Source organism: Gadus macrocephalus, chromosome 4 (genome assembly GCF_031168955.1).
Source record: "Gadus macrocephalus chromosome 4, ASM3116895v1".
Lineage (NCBI taxonomy): Eukaryota > Metazoa > Chordata > Actinopteri > Gadiformes > Gadidae > Gadus > Gadus macrocephalus.
In genome coordinates, this window is record NC_082385.1 from 31,978,690 (window position 1) to 31,997,586 (window position 18,897).

Here is an 18,897-nt window from a genome sequence, read left to right on the forward strand (position 1 = left end):
TCTGATTGGTCGACAATGAACCAGAGGGCGGGACTACAGCGAGTCATATGGAGGAGCACGGCGCATCTCATTGGCCGACGATGAACCGGAGGGCGGGACTACAGCGGCGTGGGTTCGGCTGGGTGACACAATTATAACAACTTTAGCTCCGTGGCCGTGGAGGATTTTATGGTCAAATACACACTTTTAACGGACCCTTCTTCTATTTTTCTTGCTTTGCATTGCAACACAACCGCACTTGCGTTGAAAATGTGACGCCCCGAAGGAAGGAACTACCGGAGAGTAGTGTTTTTCTCTCTCTCCAGCTCAAAAAGGGGATTGTACCACCATCAAAATCGCATTTTTTTTTTAATCCGGGGAGAAAAGTTTTTGATCATTTCTCTCTTGTCTTTTGCTACAACATTTTCCGATTCGGCGGATCGATACACGCTGGTTTCGAGTCTGCGATCCCATGCAATCGTGCGCCGCCGCTTCGCTCGCCGCCGCCGCCGCCTGCGCCGCCGCGCCGCGGAGCCGCGTCGCCGCCTCGGCCTCTGGTGGGGATGAGGAGGAGAAAATGGCGGCGGGAAAAGCCAGTGAAACCGAGGAGGACTTTCCGACACTGACAGCCCCGGAGAGGGAGCGTCTGGCCGGCATGGACAGGTCGCGACGACAACACCACCCTCTTACACTCCCAAATACCGTTGAAAAAACCAATGTGTCTCTCTTCTTCTTGTATCTATCACAAAAAATGTCTCCCCGGTCGGTGGTGGAGCTCCGCTGTGAGCGATACTGAGTCTGTGTGTGTGTGTGTGTGTGTGTGTGTGTGTGTGTGCGTGTGTGTGTGTGTGTATGTGTATGTGTATGTGTATGTGTATGTGTATGTGTGTGTGTGTGTGTGTGTGTGTGTGTGTGTGTGTGTGTGTGTGTGTGTGTGTGTGTGTGTGTGTGTGTTTGTGTATGTGTGTGTCCTCGCTTGCAGTTCACTGTTTGGATTCCAACGGCTTCATGAAGATGGCGCCAGAACGAGGCCCCTGCTGATGAAGGTAGCACCCCACTCTCCGACTCCTCTGCGACCCAACCTGGGCATTGTGTGCACGTTGACCCCCCCCCCCCCCACACACACACACACACACACACACACACACACACACACACACACACACACACACACACACACACACACACACACACACACACACACACACACACACACACACACACACACAACTCCGCTCGCCTGTGCCCCGGCTGTGAGCGCATTCGGCCCGGGCCCTAACGCGGAGGAGCTCCCCCCCCCCACACCCCCAGGACCAAGCTAAACGCTAGCCAGCCGCCCCGGACCCATTCACTCGGCTAACGGGCTAGCCACCAGGGGGAGAGCGACGCTGCTGCACCTGCGGCTACGCAGCGTCGCTTTTCCGGGGAGACTTGATACTCTGCCGGCCTGGGTCCCCCCTATTAAAGGTTTGAGGAACATTTGGGGAAAAGGGGCTGAGCAGAGGGGTTGCAAGTGGCCCAGCAAACCTCTTCATACACTATCTTGTGAATACAACATGTCGTTGTGCAACATCAGTTCTGCCATGGTTGGGTCAGTGGGAGAATGGTCAAAAACGTTGTTGTCTTTATTCGGTGTTGCATTCACGACCGCCTCGGAAATTCGCGAAGGTGGAAGTCACTACGATCACAAGCGACTAACGTTAGAGAAAGATGCAGGGAGGTGTGTGTGTGTGTGTGTGTGTGTGTGTGTGTGTGTGTGTGTGTGTGTGTGTTGTCACTGGTATTGTGTGTCTTGAGCCCTTCATCTGACACATGTGACATCCGGGTGCACTTTTAATGTAGAAGAACATCGATTGTAACGAAATGTGATCGATAGCGGGGCTACTAAAGAACGCGAATAAGTAACACGAATTGCCTCCTTGCTCCCTGTCCAAGATGGCGGGACATAGCGCAGTGATATCGATAGCTATATTCCCAGTTTGATGTTGTTATATCGTTAGAAAAGCGTGATGGGTGATGGTGGGTTGGATCGCTTTAATGTCTGAGGTCCAACGTGGACCCCGATACCGCTTTGAGTCCGTCCACACGGTGTCACCGTCCTTTGTTTACAGTGTTCATGGACTCCTATCTCTTCGTGATCTGTGCGTAATAGTGCGTTTATACGCGCGTACACCTCGTCTGTAGGCCAGCAATGCATGCATTGTCTTTAACTTGGCCGCATTTGGACTACTTGTTGTACTGAGCCCCCCTGATCTTTTTGACAGCTTGGGGTTTGGAGCGACCGTCTTGATGCGGGATCTGCTCGCTAGGTGGTGTGGATGTATAGGAAGTTTTCATTCGAGTTGTCAGACAAAAGCGCTTGGCAGTGGTTGGGCCGTCATAGGGGATACAACGACCGTTCAATGTATTGAAAGCGTTATGGGCCTACCTACACATTGCAACGTGTGTGTATTGTACATATGTGGCTATTGTACGTGTGTCTATTGTACATGTGTCTATTATACGTGTGTGGCTATTGTACGTGTGTGTTGTAGTGTGTGTGGCTGTTGCACATGTCTATAGTGTGTGTGTCATTTGGACATTTCTACCCAGAAGGCCAAGCTGGCCAGCAGATCCTAAAGTTGCTCTTTTTCTTTGTGTCACTGGTGCATCTTTGTTTGCATGATGCTGCCTTTGAAGCAGACAGTGTGTAACTCAATTCTTGTTGGTCGTTTTGGATTTATGACTCTGTCGCCATTCATTCATAACCGGTGGCAGTGAGTGATTGTTTTGACGCACAGGTGTGTGTCTAATGCTTGTGGCGTCCGCACGGTTTAATACTGTAGTTGTACTGTAGGCAATGCAAGGTAGCGACCCCCTGGGTAAATGGCAGGTTGTCTTGTTTTGGTTTTTAATGCTCTGACACAGAGTACGCGCGGAGCCAATGGAAAGTGCTGCTCCTTGCTCTGTGAAGAGATGTCTGTAGCATTGTGTCTGTGTCCTTGTCTAGGCAATGCGAATGCGCAATTTTAATTGCTGAAATGCTGATTACAATCCTTGAGTGACATTTGGAGGTCGACAAGCGTACAAAAATGCAAGGTGGTGAGACAGACCAATGTGGCATGATGATGCTTGCCCTTTTGATGTGGCCCAAATACCTTTCCTTCTCTGTGTACTGTGGTTGTTTCTCTATCGATGGGGATTTTTAATTGTAATCAACTGAAACTGTGCCGTTGAATAACTTACTCTTGTTTATTTGACAGCACCGTTTCAGTTAGTTACATGCAGATTATTAGGCTAGCCTAATGTATTCAAATTTTATATCTATTACAAAGCTGTGTTGTTAACCTTAGTGAATGTATGAAGTAGTTCAAAAGACTGAAGATTCGTTTAGAAAATAACACACTAAATGAATGTCAGAGAGATTGGGTTGCATTAGGCTAGGGTGTACATTTTCTTTTGGAACATAACATTTGGGATACTCAAGACTTCAAAAGCACACATTCAAATGAAATGTTACTTGCTCATGATTATTAGGTTATTACACTGCCTTTCATCTGTGGGCCTCCAAAAGCATGTTGTTCACATTCAGCGTGCCATTTTAAGTCATGGTGACCCAGCTTAGCATCCGACAAGAAGGAGATCAAACAAGAGGAGGGCGGGAGACCTACCACATCATTGACCGGTCATGTTTTTTTTTATTAACCATGACAGGTCATGGTTAATAGCACATGATAATAATATGAGAGTACGGCATTAAGTCCCTGAAAAGTTCCCAGGTGCATCACTATGACCCGCATTCAACTACAATTAGGGCATTTACATCAGTTAATACTGATAACACATTGACACACCGACGGCAGAGTCAACCATGCAAGGCGACAGCCAGCTCGTCAGGAGCAGTTAGGGTTAGGTGTCTTGCACAGGGACACATCAACACTCAGCTAGGAGGAGCTGGGGATCGAACTAGCAACCTTTCGGTTACAAGACAACCGCTCTACCTCCTGAGCTAAGCCGACCCACAGACGAGAGGTTCTGCGGGGTGTAGGGGTGGTCTATGATGAGTCTGCCCTGCTGGTAGTTCCTGGAGGAATCCGCATGTCGGTGTCTAGAACTGCTGCTTGGATACACTCAGTCTGAGTCCGCCCGTCTGGATCAAACTCGTAGGATGTGATCAGCTTTTCAACACCCTCCTGGCTGCTACACTAAACTGTATCCATTACATTACTAGGTGTGATTTTACAATTTTCTGGCACTTTTTTTTTTTTTTTTTTTTTTTTTTGGACTGCTGTTTCTGTTTGTAATTGCTTTGAGTGGCAGCCTCATGTCTGCACTGGTTGGCCTTGTGTTCGTAGCTCTGTTTCACCATTACCTCCTATCCTCACCCGTGTATCTCCTGGTTCACTGTTAAGACAGCCCTGGGTCAAGTGATTCGCTCTCTAGCCGCATCCATAAATGTGTAGTTTGATATCAGTCACTCCACAGCTATTGATCGAGGTTAATAAGTGAGATCATGTGCGTTTCTAGATTAATTTAATTGTGAAACTTGTTGTTCTCATATCTCGTGGATTTTAACAACCCCAAACTAAATGTGTACAGACCTAGTGATGCAGCGGTCCAAGATGACCACCTGACACCAGCCATTGGCGGATGATCATTATCATGTCATTATCATGCATGGCATTATCCATCCTACAATTGAATGTTAGTGGGATACACTTAAATACAGCGATTTTAATGAATTATTCCTTGGGAATAATTTGCATGGAGCTAATTGGTCGAACGATTAAACCATCTCAAAATGCATTTTTGTCGGAGAGAAGCCATTAGTCGAAACACTAAGTTGAAAAACTTTTTGGGGAGGAGTCAAAAAATGAATATAGGGAGCGAAACGGGAACAAGCTTATCTGTCTGAAAAAGCAGTCAACTGTGGTTTCATATCGTTCCCTAATCAACTCCAGTGCATGTCTGTGTTCGAATCTAATATTGCTCTCTGACCGGTGAACATGGGCTAGCAACCTCAATAACATTGTGTATCCTAAACATCTGTCATCAGTACGATCGAGCGCGACAACCATTTCAATCGTGCAAACGTGTCAAGCTTTAACAATGGTTTTAGTATCGCGTAATACACGATAAAACAACTAAACGTCGGTCAACCAACATTCGTTCATTTGATCTGCTCCAAAACATTCCTGGTCTAATTGTCCCTCTGGGAATCTGCATGGCCCCATCGTGTCTGCAGTGCTTTCGACACCGTCCCGCCTGTAATGAAAAACGGACTGTCACTGTTCTTTTGTTTTTTCCTTCCTCTGGTCCAGCCAGACACCACAGGCCGGGCCAAATGCATGCAGCTGCCACACACTGTTGTGGCTGTTCATTTTATTGCCAGACATGTCAACAATCCCCCCCCACCCCACAGCCATTCAGCTGTGCTGTCAATCACCCATCCTGGCCCCTCCCCCCTTTGATGAAACACTCAGCCTTGTGAGAACATACTGCTTCTGGGTTTGTTTAAGTTCAATGTAATCATGGAAGGCTGCTATGGCCAATCTGGTCTAGCTGAGCACTTGCAAGAAGATTTGAATTATTAAATAGCAAAAAACCTTTCCTTAATGGTAATGATGCATTTGATTACATTGTTCTGTGATGTGTTTAGCTACTTTTATGTAATTACTTGGGCTTAAAAAGTAATTGATGAAATCAATACCTTGCCAATCAACATGAATGCTTGTTGCATGACAATGCAATTATCTTGTGATATTCTAAAACGTCAACTTTTGGCACATCGTTCCATCTCACCTTCTCTTGCTAGCATTATTCCTGACATGAGCCCATAGTTCATATCACTGCTGCTGAAATAATCAATTTAACAGTTCAATAGACTTCTGCTTATCTGATGAGTAGGGCAGGTGTGAATCTATTCTTTTCTATTACTTCTGATGAACTATACTTTAATTTAAATTTAGGGATATTTTTCGCTCGCCACAGGGGTTATGAAACATTTCTTCTAGGGACTCAAAGTGTGTGTGTGTGTGTGTGTGTGTGTGTGTGTGTGTGTGTGTGTGTGTGTGTGTGTGTGTGTGTGTGTGTGTGTGTGTGTGTGTGTGTGTGTGTGTGTGTGTGTGTGTGTGTGTGTGTGTGACTGTGATACCCACAGTTTGGAGCAGCATCGGCTGGGAGCAAATTTATGGGGTCTAGGTTTTTTTTCTTTTTAAAAGTTGTCAACAGGCTGCTAATGGTTATCCTCAGGCCGCCAAGCAACAATATTCCCAGCGTTCCCAGGCGGCCGTTTAATACAAAACCGCATCATTCCCCCCCATCAACTTGGCATCGCTGCTCAAAGAGGAGGAAGAGCGAGAGAGTCTTCCTCCTCTCCGCTGTGTAAACACGACAGAGCGGCCTTGCGCCACAACTCTCCCCCTCCATGAGGGAAATAAGTGTGTTTGTGTGCAATGTTGGTGCCACATGTGGTGTGTTTGTGTGTGTGTTCACTGCCACAACTTGGGTGTTTGTGTGTGTGTTCACTGCCACAAGTGGTGTGTGTTCACTGCCTCAAGTGGAGTGTGTGTGTGTGTGTGTGTGTGTGTGTGTGTGTGTGTGTGTGTGTGTGTGTGTGTGTGTGTGTGTGTGTGTGTGTGTGTGTGTGTGTGTGTGTTCCCTGCCACAAGTGGAGTGTGTGTGTGTTCACTGCCACAAGTGGTTTGTGTGTTCACTGCCACAAGTGGTTTGTGTGTTCACTGCCACAAGTGGTTTGTGTGTGTGTGTGTGTGTGTCTGCCACAAGTGGCTCGCGCATGTGGCGTCTTCACGGCCCCTCCATGTGCGTTGGGGAATCGAACCCGCGGCCCCCTTGGTGTGATGTGCTACAGCAGCTGCTGGCGGAGGGCTGCGGCCTCTTGCCACCATGTCCCCCTCCCTCTGCAGCCCCCCCGAGGCAGTGTGTCCATCGGCGAGCTCATAAGCCCAGACAAAGGTCTAGGGGGCGGCATGTGGCTCAGGAGGTAGAGCGGGTTGGCTGGTAACCGGAGGGTTGCTAGTCCGATCCCCGGCTCCTCCTAGCTGTGAGTGTCCAGGAGTCCCTGAGCGAGACACCTCATCCTAACTGCTCCCGAAAAAGCTGGCTGTCGCCTTGCGTGGCTGACACCGCCGTCGGTGTGTGATTGTGTGAATGAATGGGTGAATGTGAGGCAATGTTGTAAAGCGATTTGAGAGGCCATTGGATAGAAAAGCACTGTACAAATGCAGTCCATTTTTACCATTGAATGACATACGTTGTGTATATGAAAATTATATTTTTCATGATGGTCTAGTGGTTGTATATTAGTAAGATGCTCTTTGGCGTGTGGACAACTGGAGGATTTATTGTCTACCCAAGCTGTTGAGGACATTGAGCTGAGGGAGGACACACCATCTGATGATGCCGGGTTTGGAGTAGTCTAACGAAGCATTCTCAAGATTAGAATCTAAAGTCCAGGCATGTCGTCCAATTCGGGGCGTCATGTCGCTGGAAACGTGAAGCGTAAGTGCGCGATTCTGCGAGAAAATCCACTCGCAGAAGTAAACTGTAATGAAAACAACAACTTCTTGCCTATCAACTATAGTAACACGCTAATAATAAAGTTTCAGTATTCTTCGGCAGAAAGTATCGCCGCAACAAACCAGGAAACCGGGCGAGGCTCCGCCCTTTGCGGTGGTTGTAAAGGGCGGTTGTAGCAGAACCTCTCTCAGAGGTTCTGCTACAACATAGTTGGACCGTTGGGTTTAGAGAAGCGCCGAAGCCAACCACGGACACACCACGTGTCCGTGGTCAGGTTTGGAGAAGCACCAAGGCCAAAAAGCAGGAAGTCAAACTGTAGCGGGGGCATAGGCTGATGGAGGCTGCTTGTAGTGAAACCCCTTCATGGACTAGCCGTAGTTTTAGAGTCATAATGATGGCCCAGAGCAGTCGATAAGGAGAGACCTGGGAAATTCTAATACTCTGTCTGTCTGTCACTCACTCTGTCTGTCTGTCTCTCACTCTGTCTGTCTCTCACCCTGTCTCTCACTCTGTCTGTCTGTCGCTAACTCTGTCTCTCACTCTGTCTGTCTGTCTCTCACTCTGTCACTCACTCTGTCTGTCTGTCTCTCACTCTGTCACTCACTCTGTCACTCACTCTGTCTGTGTGTCTCTCACTCTCTCTCACTCTGTCTGTCTGTCACTCACTCTGTCACTCACTCTGTCTGTCTGTCTCTCACTCTCTCTCACTCTGTCTGTCTGTCTCTCACTCTTTCACTCACTCTTTCACTCACTCTGTCACTCACTCTTTCACTCACTCTGTCCGTCTGTCTCTCACTCTGTCTGTCTGTCTCTCACTCTGTCTGCCTGTCACTCACTCTGGCACTCAATCTGTCACTCACTCTGTCACTGTCACTCACTCTCTCTACTGGGTGTCTTTTTCAAGCAATGTTTTGTTCCAAGAGCTGTGCATTATTGTCTGCTCAGCACCCGTGTTCCTTTCGCCTCCTCCTCGGAGTGGACTGCGTTTATTCCGGGCCTAATGCAACATCGACTTTAGATGTGTTCATCGGCTGCTCCCGACGGCGGCGTGGCAGTAAAGACGGCCAACGTTGAGATAATTTCACGACCTTGTTTCAGCCGGGGATCAGTACACCCGCGCTCTCGTCGTCGTCGTTGTTGTTGATCTGACGCACGGCCCGACCAGTCTGTGAGCGTTGATTTATGTCCTTATGGCGCACAGCTCTCCTACGGAATGTGCTAACCAGCGTCGGAGGAGTGAGCCAAGTCAAACAGTCGACGGCGCGTCTCCCGTTTCAACCGCGGTGTCGAGTGAGCCGCATTGTCTGAGACCAGACGGCGAAGGTCAACAAGCACGGCTGTCGGGGCCCGCTACCTGATTTCTGTCAACGGCGTGATTGCGCAAGGGCTTTGGTTTCTGTCAGGCACGTGTGTGTGTGTGTGTGTGTAGATGAGTGTGTGTGTGTGTGTGTGTGTGTGTGTGTGGAGTTGTGTGTGTGTGTGTGGGTGTGGCTGTCGGTCTTCTTGAGCCCTTGCCATTCCAGAGACACTTTCACCCGACGCGATCAAGGTGAATGAATTCAGACGAGTCGCCGTTAAGGAGCAGGTTATCTGGATAACTGCAGTTAAGCTGTGGACGTCGGGGATCAAACACCGTACCTTTTTGACTTGGGAGTCAAGCACCCCAGGTGTTTGAGTCAAATCTAGACTGAACTGACTGTGGAACAGTCGTGCCTCAGCAGCTAGAGACTTGTCAGACTGGATGGTTGCTGGTTCAATCCCTCGATTCCTCCTGGCAATGCCTTGTTTTGTTTTTGTCCCAGAGCAAGAACCCATAATATAAAATAACATGCTGGTTTGCAAACGTGTTAGTATCTAATCAATCAATCAATCAATCCATCCACTGGGCAGTGGGCACTGCACTATTAATAACATTAGTATGTTGTTTTACAAGTTGAATTAACAACCCTAAGTAATTAAAGAACTGCAATTGGATGAAATATAACTACCTGGTAAACTAGGCTCTTTTTTAGTTCCTTGTTCAAAACTTCACCAACTAGCTGCAATTGATCCCAAAAGTAGGAATATTTGTGAAAGATGAATTGTTCCTGGGTTGACTCCACGCTCAACGATGCATAAAGAGGAGCCAAGTGTCAGATTGGTTGATGCAAATCTGCCGTCTGAGTTTTTCTTCTGGACGGATGTCCTTGCTGATGGCGCGTTTCCATGTAAAACAGGATATTAGGGCTGAACTCTCCCGGTCTCGTTATAGTGGGAGTAGTTTGAGACGATCATGATGTAACATTTCAGTAGTTTGTATGCAAGACCCCATCTGGGTCTGGGGTCACCATCAGCCTGAAAGGTGGTTGAAGGTCATAGGGTATCCTAGTAGTTAGGTTCTGTGGTTCAACTTTGATTCGTGTACCGTTGAACTGAGTCAGAGTACTCGATTTTATTTGGCGGCAACTTTGTTTGAGATCGTTGTTCTATTGAGTCCTTGTTCGTTGAAAGAAGTAGTTTGCTTGATAACGATTCAATATTTAGCATTACCAAGAGTTTACCTTCATTGATTTAAATTGCGAGTCTCTTTCCTTGAGGGCGCTGTGACTGTCTGGGCACATTTTAGTTGGAAACAGTTGTTAAGGAATTGGTTGTTCTTGGCAAGCTTACAGAGTTATCTGATGTGTTTGCTGTGGAAACCTTGTTGTTGTTTGACTCAGTTCTCCATCGCTACCCCCTACAGCTGTGGCTAATTATATGACATGCTCCTTTTTAGATGTTGGGGTATAGTTGTTTCAGGCCGATCAAGCGTTTCCTCCTCTCAGACTGCGTCCATTTTCGTCCCATATCTAAATTTATTTGAGTTTCACTTGTATTGTTGCGTTGCCTTTTACGTGTGTGTGTGTGTGTGTGTGTGTGTGTCCCACACTCACACACTGTCGCTGTGCGTGTCTCGGCAGGCGGTGCGCTGCTACGACTCTCTCATCCTGAAGGCCGAGGGCAAGGTGGAGCCGGAGGTCTTCTGCCAGCTGGGACACTTCAACCTCCTCCTCGAGGACTACCCCAAAGGTGAGTCGGGACCGCCCCCTCTCTACGGCTCCTCCTCCTCGTCCTCCTCGTCCTTTTCTTCCTCTTCCTCCTGTCTCTGCTTTCGGTCTCCTCTACCTCCTCCTCCTCTCTCTTGGCTACCCCTCCTCTCCCTCTGTCTCGCCCTCCTCCCCCTCCTCCTCCTCCTCCTCCTCCTCGCTCTCCTCCTTCTCCTCCTCCTCCTCCTCGCTCTCCTCCTTCACCTCCTCGCTCTCCTCCTTCACCTCCTCCTCGCTCTCCTCCTCCTCCTCGCTGTCCTCTACTTCTCCTCCTCCTCCTTGCCCGCCTCCTCCTCCTCCTCGCTCTCCTCCACCTCCTCCTCCTCGCTGTCCTCTACTCCTCCTCTTCCTCCTCCTCCTCCTCTTCCTCCTCCTCCTCCTCCTCCTCCTCCTCGCTCTCCTCCTCCTCTATTTCTCCTCCTCGCTCTCCTCCTGCTCGCTCTTCCCCTCCTCCTGGCTCTCCCCTACTTCTCCTCCTCTACTTCTCCCCCTCCTCCTGGCTCTCCCCTACTTCTCCTCCTCTCTCTCCTCTACTGCTCCTCAACCTCCTCGTTCCGGTCTCCTCTACCTCTCGTCCTCCAATGTCTCCTCCTCGTCTCCCCTCTCCCTCCCCCTCAACTGTCTCTTCTACCTTTCCTCCTCAACTGTCCCCCATTACCTCCTCCTCCTCTTATTTCTCCTCCAAATGTCTGTCGACCTCTCCTATTCATTCTCCTCCTCCTCCTCTCCCTCCCTCTCCTCCTCATGATTCCTGCTCCTATCCATTCTTGTTCTCTTCCTGGCTCCTCACCTGCCCTGAGTATTTAACCCTCCGTGAGCCAGCTGTTTGGGTGACCTAACGAGCCATGTTCTGACCATGTGACCATCACTTGAACACACCCCCCTGTGTGGCCCTCACACCTGGTGGGGGACGACAGACCCTTAAAGCAGGTCACGGGGTCACAGGGTCATGGTAGAGCATTCACAGGTGTCTCTCCCAACACTGATTATCCCTCTGCTCAGTTTTTTTTTTTAAAGCCGGATTGCTTTTATTTATAGCTTCTGAAAAAAGCTTGGTTTTAGATCTTTTTAGTTTCAAGTCAGGGGAGGGATTGAAAAAGGTCAGGAAAAGTATTGTTTAAGAATAATCTGTATTAGATGTAAAAATGACAGAGGAACCGTCCACAAGACGACTTTACAAATGTCAGTTTAGTTTAAATTAATTATCGTTTTTATTTTATGTATGTTTTTTATTTTATCTATTTTCACAACTAGTTTTCATAATTTCATCCGCTTTTGTTAAAGGCAATAATAAGCTTGGGTCTGCCACTGAGATGTACCAAAGCACAGCCGTGGACTTGCCTTGACTAGTTGAGTCTAGCACTACGCCCTGGTCTATCAAGGGAGCAGCCGATAAAAAAGGGAGCAGACATAATCAGTGTGATGAGAGACACCTGTTGTCCTATGATGATTCCTCTGTGAACACGTCTGTTAGGAGCTTTGAGTATTTAGACATTTCTGTGTTGTTGTTTTTAATCGCAAGCGACTTGGAGTACATTCATAATAATATTGATTGCATTGGCATTTAAATGCAATTTTTTTCAATTAAATTCTGAATAATTGTAAATGTATGAACCCTAAACGTACACTATTAATCTTTTTAATCGGCTATTTAAATGTTGGTTTATAGTTTGACATAATCTTGAATCAATAAATAAATGTAAAATGTAAATGTATTCTTCCTGGGTCTCTATAGCATTTGCAGATGCATTCCATGTTTGAAGGGTTTCGATGTGAATGACTTGCCTACGATATATTCTATTGTAATGTGATTTTATTGTGGCGGTGGCAGCATCCCCCTAGGACATGCTTCCCTGCCTGAAATCACACAGCTTTATAGCCTTCTTTCCTCCTTGTTTCAGCATTATCCGCATACCAGAGGTACTACAGTTTACAGTCGGACTACTGGAAGGTAGGCACACAAGAACACACACACACAAAGACACGTACGCCAACACACAGACACAAAGAGACACGCATGCCAATACACGGAAACTAAAAGACATACGCACACGCACAGACATCAACACACAGAAACAGAAAGACACACACACCAACACACGGACACAAACAGACACGCACACCAATACACGGACACTAAAAGACATACGCACACGCACAGACGTCAACACACAGAAACAGAAAGACACACACACCAACACATGGTCACAAAAATACACAAACCAACATACAGACACAAAAAGAAACACCAACACGCACACAAAAAGACCCACACCAACACACAGCCACAAAAAGATACAAACCATCATACAGACACAAAAAGACACGCCAACACGCACACAAAAAGACCCACACCAACACACAGCCACAAAAAGATACGAACCATCATACAGACACAAACAGACACGCCAACACGCACGCAAAAAGACCCACACCAACACACAGCCACAAAAAGATACGAACCATCATACAGACACAAACAGACATGCCAACACGCACGCAAAAAGACCCACACCAACACACAGCCACAAAAAGACACCAACAGCCACACAAAAAGACACACCAACACAAAGACACAAAAAACATACATACCAACGCACAGACACAAAAAGACACGCACACCACACAAAAACACAGACGCACACACACACTGAAAAAGACACAAAGACACTCAGCCACAGCCATTCTGATGCACCACCATCATCACCACCCCCTCACACATGGAGTTGTACGTAATGTGCCACGCTATCTGGTCTGGTGGGCACTGTGGCTTCTCAGTTTCGTTATGGGGCTGTTCCAGAGCACCTTCTCCCTGGTATTGATGCTCTGCGGTCGTTGCATTCGCTGAACCATGCAAAATAATAAACACCTTTTTGAATTTTCGCCATGACTTGCACATACAGTCACGGGCACTTAATTACGCACTTAATTTATGTTGTTTGCCCTGGAGCTTAAAAATAGGACTTGGCATTGTGTAGCATCTTATCCTAGCTACAGTTGTTGTATATTATTTGTATTTATTTATTTTAAATTATTTATATTCACCTGAACCCTTGCTGCAGATTATTATTTATGTAGCTGTCGTTACATGGATCTATCCACTAGGCTCATCTACAGAATGTAATTTTTGTGCATGCGTGAGTCTGGTATGATTTGCGCTGTTATAGCATGTTGGCTAACACCCTTTTGATTCTGTCCCCCCCCCCCAGAATGCAGCCTTTCTCTATGGACTAGGCATGGTGTACTTCCACTACAATGCCTTCCAGTGGTGAGTGCCATGACATTGCCGCTCTGAAGCATGTTTTATACATGCCAACACATGTAAATGTAATGTAACAATATGTAAGCAACACCAGTAAAATTGTAGGAGCACCCACCAAAATGTAAGAAGCCCCAACAGAAAACATCTAGATTATTTTTGTTGATCAAAAAATTCACTTCCGACTGTACAGAGAATGAGTTGTTTGACCGAAGTACTAAAAATAATAATTAAAAGGGGTCCTACCAGATCAATCAGTTGCACTTTGTTCAAATTCTCCCATTTTTTTTTAATATTGAGGTTACACAAATGACATCGGAGCATTTAAAATTTTTTTTATTGTGAGTCGTGCCAAGGGAGCGCGTCCCGACTCAATTAAAAGCACCCAAAAACCAAATGCCTTACTTATTGCACAATGTGCGGAATGCCCGCGGGCGTCATCGGCATTGGGGGTGGGGGGGGGGGGGGGGGGGGGGAGGGGGTTTCCATGGCAACAGAGCGGCAGCGGGGCCTGCCAGGCTCTTGGCCGACCGTACAAATGAACCCCCCCCTGGCTCGGAACGAAAGTCCTTGGCTCGTGAACGATGGCCGATGTGTGGTGCAGACACGATTACGGCCCCTGATGCGTACAGACCCCCCCCCCCCCCCCCCCCCCCTGCCCGGGCGGGCGGGCTGCTGTGAGACAGGGAGGGGGGGGGGCAGGACGGTGTCGTGGCTGGGCCATCGGACCGAAAGCCTAGATGTTGTGGTTCTGAATCCCCAACGTTCACAGCGTATCTGTTGGCGATGCCTTTACTGTAATTAGTTAATCAATGAAATGTGTACATTGGATGCATTGCATTGGTGGATTTTAATCATTTTTATCTTTTAAGGCTATTTATCGTTAAGGCTATGATATATTATTAGATAATCTACATTCCCGACGTCCATCCCTGAATTTTCTTAATTAGGATAATTTTGTGATTGTCTGTAGCGTATATGTAGCATTTCTGAAAGCATTAGCACTTTAGCATTTCTGATGCTACAAGTATTAGCAGTTTCGACGTTACAAGCTGCCAATGTCCCGACGTAATCGAATTGACGGATCACAACCACCTTGAATATATTAACATAGCAAGAATCGTCTGCTAATCGTTTAAGCGCTGGTGTAAACACGAATGAACGCTAAAGATTGCGTTTGATCATAAGATTTTCACCGGAATTCCTTGGGACTCAACCCTGAGCGTGAGCAGTAAGCCGGCGGGCCGTACGTTAAGGTCACTGGAATAAAAGGAGCGCATCGACCGGTCTCTTCCACACGCTCGCCCCCCCCCCCCCTGCAGTCAGATAATATCCAACGATTTCACCGGGTAAAGAAACGGCTGCCCTTCGCTTTTGCCACAGAGTCGCAGTCGGCGCCATCGATTTTATGCAGCGGCTATCTTTGTTTGTGATTCGTTGTTATTTTTAATCAATACTATCGAGTCCTTTAAAAAATAAAAAATAATCTGTGGTTAATCTCTCTCTCTCTTTCTCTTTCTCTCTCTCTCTCTCTCTCGCTCTCTTTCTCTTTCTCTTTCTCTTTCTCTTTCTCTCTTTCTCTCTTTCTCTCTCAGGGCGATCAAGGCCTTCCAGGAGGTGTTGTACATCGACCCGGGCTTTGCCCGAGCAAAGGAGATCCACCTGCGGCTCGGCCTGATGTTCAAGGTCAACACGGACTACGAGTCGAGCCTGAAGGTCAGCCCCGCCCCCCCCCCCCCCCCCCCCCCCCCCCTCTGTGTCCCTCGTCTTAAAGGGCCAGTACAGAGAATTCCGCGTGGTACTCTTTGGCGATTAGCGGTGATTGTTGCAACAGGACACCCAGGTCGTGACGTCCATATGACTGCTCATGCACGGGCTTACGTCCGTGGTTCAATCGCCATTGTGTTACCTCATTCGGCGATGGTGACCTAGCAGGCTTTTCTTTACATGAACATCTTCGAGACTACCTCTTTAATAGAGTTATTAGTTTTAATGTTGTCAATGCTACCTGTGTGTTCATGGCTTTGCTCTGAGCCCATTGCCTGGAATATTCCCCTACAAATTGATCGTGCTATGCAGGAAATATATTCTAGCACAAATGTGAAATACATTTGAGAGGAGGATTTCTTTTTATTATATTAAATGATTATATATATATATATATATATATATATATTATTTTTTTTAATGCGTTTGTTTTTTTTGCTATTCAAAGTGTGTGTGTGTGTCTGTGTTTGTGTCCATGCGTTGTGTCGCACCTGTAGAAAAGTGTGGAGGACTACCACAAAGTGTCTGGTCGATTTATGATATCGTAATCGAGGATGCATCGTGTTTGAGTTTTTCCAATTTGTTTTGACTGACCGTTGCATTTTCCTCTTTTCTCTCCACAGCATTTTCAGCTGGCTTGATTGACTCAAACCCCTGCACTTTGTCTAAAGCTGAAAGTAAGCAGAATCACATTTACCACCCTCTCCACTGCTGTTGAGAATTTCCTTTGAGTAATTTTATGTAAAGGTTACATTTTTTTGTAAACCATCTATGCCCACTCTAAACCGCCTTGAAACGATGCCATCTTACGTCTTACTCCTTAAGTTGCACACGACACACGTTTTACAGCCGCCTGCCCGCAAACGCATCGACAAATCGAAGGAAATGTCAAGTGATGAATTACACCGGAGAGCACTCAATGAACTAATGGGTCTCTGTGCTGAACGGGAGCCTCTCCGTGCAGCCTTTCTCAAACTGCACGCCGAGCCGGGGGCGCACCGACTCCAACACTGATCCCACACACTTTGTGTGTGTGTGTGTGTGTGTGTGTGTGTGTGTGTGTGTGTGTGTGTGTGTGTGTGTGTGTGTGTGTGTGTGTGTGTGTGTGTGTGTGTGTGTGTGTGTGTGTGTGTGTGTGTGTGTGTGTGTGTGTGTGTGTGTGTGTGTGTGAGGTCGTATCCTTATGGCTGAATGGGCTTTTTTTTCCTCCACTTCTCCTGCACTGCATTGCATCCTCTGGTACTCTCCGCCCCGGCCACACACGGCACCTTTTAATCATGTGACGAGGGGGGCGATGGCGGCGGTTATCCACTCTGGTTGATCCGAAGGGGGAGACTGCAGATGAGATGGGGAAGGGGGGGGGGGGGGGGGGGTTTACAGCTCTGATTTGATACGCCGCTGTCATCTCTCGTCTCCCTTCCCTGCCCGGGTACCTGTTACCGTGGAGACGGCAATATCCTCCTCCTCCCCACTGTCTCCTCGTCTTTCTGCCCCATAACACAAGCCATTACACTCACACACACGCACTCACACACAAACAGCCTTTTTTCGCTCAATCGTGCGCACGCACACACACACACGCGCCGGCAACCCTCTGCTTTTGCTATTCATCACGCTAACTCCCGTCTCCTCATTCTCCCACACACACACACACACACACACACTCACACTCACACACAGGTCTCTCTCTCGCTCTCGCTCTCTCTCTATCTCTTCCTCACTTGCTCTCACTCTCTTCCTCTCCCACTCTGTTTTCTCCCTCTCTCTCTGCCTTGCGCTCTCTCACTCTCCCACTCTGTGTCTCTCTCTCTCTGCCCCTCTCTCTCCCTCTCTCTCGCTCTCTCTGCTGAGAGTCAGTCAGGCAGTTCAGATCAGAGACACTGCAGCTCACCAGACAAAGAAAGGTGGTGCCAGCATCGCCGCCACCACCACCACCTCCTCCTCCTCCTCATCCTCCTCTTCCTCGCTAGAGATCGGCGGCCACACGGGCAGCGCTGTTTTATCTTGTTTTGTATTTTCTCTACCCGGGGAGAGCCTTTCGTTTCCTCTGGTCGGTGTTCGGGTTTTGTTTTTAAGGTTGTGCGCAAGTATGTTTTTTTGTTGTTGCTGTTGTTGTTCTTTTTTTTGGGGTGTTTTCACCCTACTTTGCCAAAAGCCTTCTCTTGTGTAGACTGAACCTCTGGCCAGAAGCTGAGAGGTGTCTGCTCCTCATCTAACCGGTCTCTCCCTCTGCTTGTGTTGCCCTCACAGTCCAGTTCCACATCGCCCATCTGTATGAGATTCAGGTAGGAACCCGCCGGACCCCGTCACTGTGTCGTTGTCATGGTCTTGTTTCTTTCTCTTTCTCTTTCCCTCTCTCTCTCTCTCTTTCACGCTGAGCCCCTCATCCATCAATCCTTGTCGGCATATTAGCATAGCACTCGCTAAAGTGTGTGTGTGTTATCATGTAGCCATTAGCATTAAAGGTAGCGTGGTGTAATCACACCTCAGCCTATTTATATTCCAGGGATTGGCTCATTGTGTGTGTGTGTGTGTGTGTGTGTGTGTGTGTGTGCGCGCGTTGTTTTGGACCAGGTGTTGACAAATTGAGAAGGCTGTGGGGGGGGGGAGTAAGCGGGAGGCTCATCTGGCCCTTCGTTGGGGTTGCCACGGAAACAAGAAAGTCTGTCTCCCCCTCTTTTGTATGCTGGTCCCCTCTCTCTGACTCGCTCTCTCTTACCAGGAGAGCGCCGCGGTAACTCTGAGCGCTTCTTACCCTCACCCCCCCCCCCCCCCCCACCGTTCCGTAGCTCCGAGACGTGGGTTCATTTATTTGTTGATCTATTCTGCTGTGTCAGACGAACGTAGCGCCGCGGCGCGCTAGCTCTCTTAAGGAGACGGGGGGCTGGTGGCAGACGGGGGGGCTGGGGGGAGACGGGGGGGGGGGGGGGGGCTACGTTCCGCCGTAGAAGCGGCGGAACATATTTCCCTCGTCCAACGGGACGACATGGATTGAGATTTAACGTTGCTTGTGTCAAGAAGGACGAGGTTAAGAATGGCTTTAAAATGACAGATGTGTTTTTTTTTTTTAATGCCGTTCTTGTTGTTAAAGGACTTTAAGGACTTTAAGTCGTAATCGTGCGCACGGGAACCTCCGCTTTAAGCGTCAACTACGAACACGTTTGAAATCCGTGAAGGGGCTGAAAGTTGAAGGGACGTGTGTGTGTGTGTGTGTGTGTGTGTGTGTGTGTGTGTGTGTGTGTGTGTGTGTGTGTGTGTGTGTGTGTGTGTGTGTGTGTGTGTGTGTGTGTGTGTGTGTGTGTGTGTGTG

General features: G+C 47.9%; 1 protein-coding gene across 1 annotated transcript; it reads left to right on the forward strand.

The window, feature by feature from the left end:
- Positions 1-82: 82 nt before the first annotated feature.
- LOC132455421 (lysine-specific demethylase 6A-like) lies at positions 83-17,900 on the forward strand. Its single transcript, XM_060049299.1, has 8 exons — positions 83-642; positions 962-1,025; positions 10,437-10,545; positions 12,464-12,513; positions 13,772-13,830; positions 15,417-15,537; positions 16,212-16,265; positions 17,839-17,900. The coding sequence occupies exons 1-7, from the start codon at positions 452-454 to the stop codon at positions 16,227-16,229; spliced, it is 612 nt and encodes a 203-aa protein (XP_059905282.1). The 5' UTR covers positions 83-451; the 3' UTR covers positions 16,230-16,265; positions 17,839-17,900.
- Positions 17,901-18,897: the final 997 nt, after the last annotated feature.

What these genes read in the sequence shown, in the direction of transcription:
- LOC132455421 (XM_060049299.1), top strand. Translation starts at nt 452, where the DNA reads ATGCAATCGTGCGCCGCCGCTTCGCTCGCCGCCGCCGCCGCCTGCGCC. An exon ending in TACAGTCGGACTACTGGAAG is followed by an intron (nt 12,514 to 13,771) that starts GTAGGCACACAA and finishes CCCCCCCCCCAG; the next exon opens with AATGCAGCCTTTCTCTATGG. An exon ending in CACTACAATGCCTTCCAGTG is followed by an intron (nt 13,831 to 15,416) that starts GTGAGTGCCATG and finishes TTTCTCTCTCAG; the next exon opens with GGCGATCAAGGCCTTCCAGG.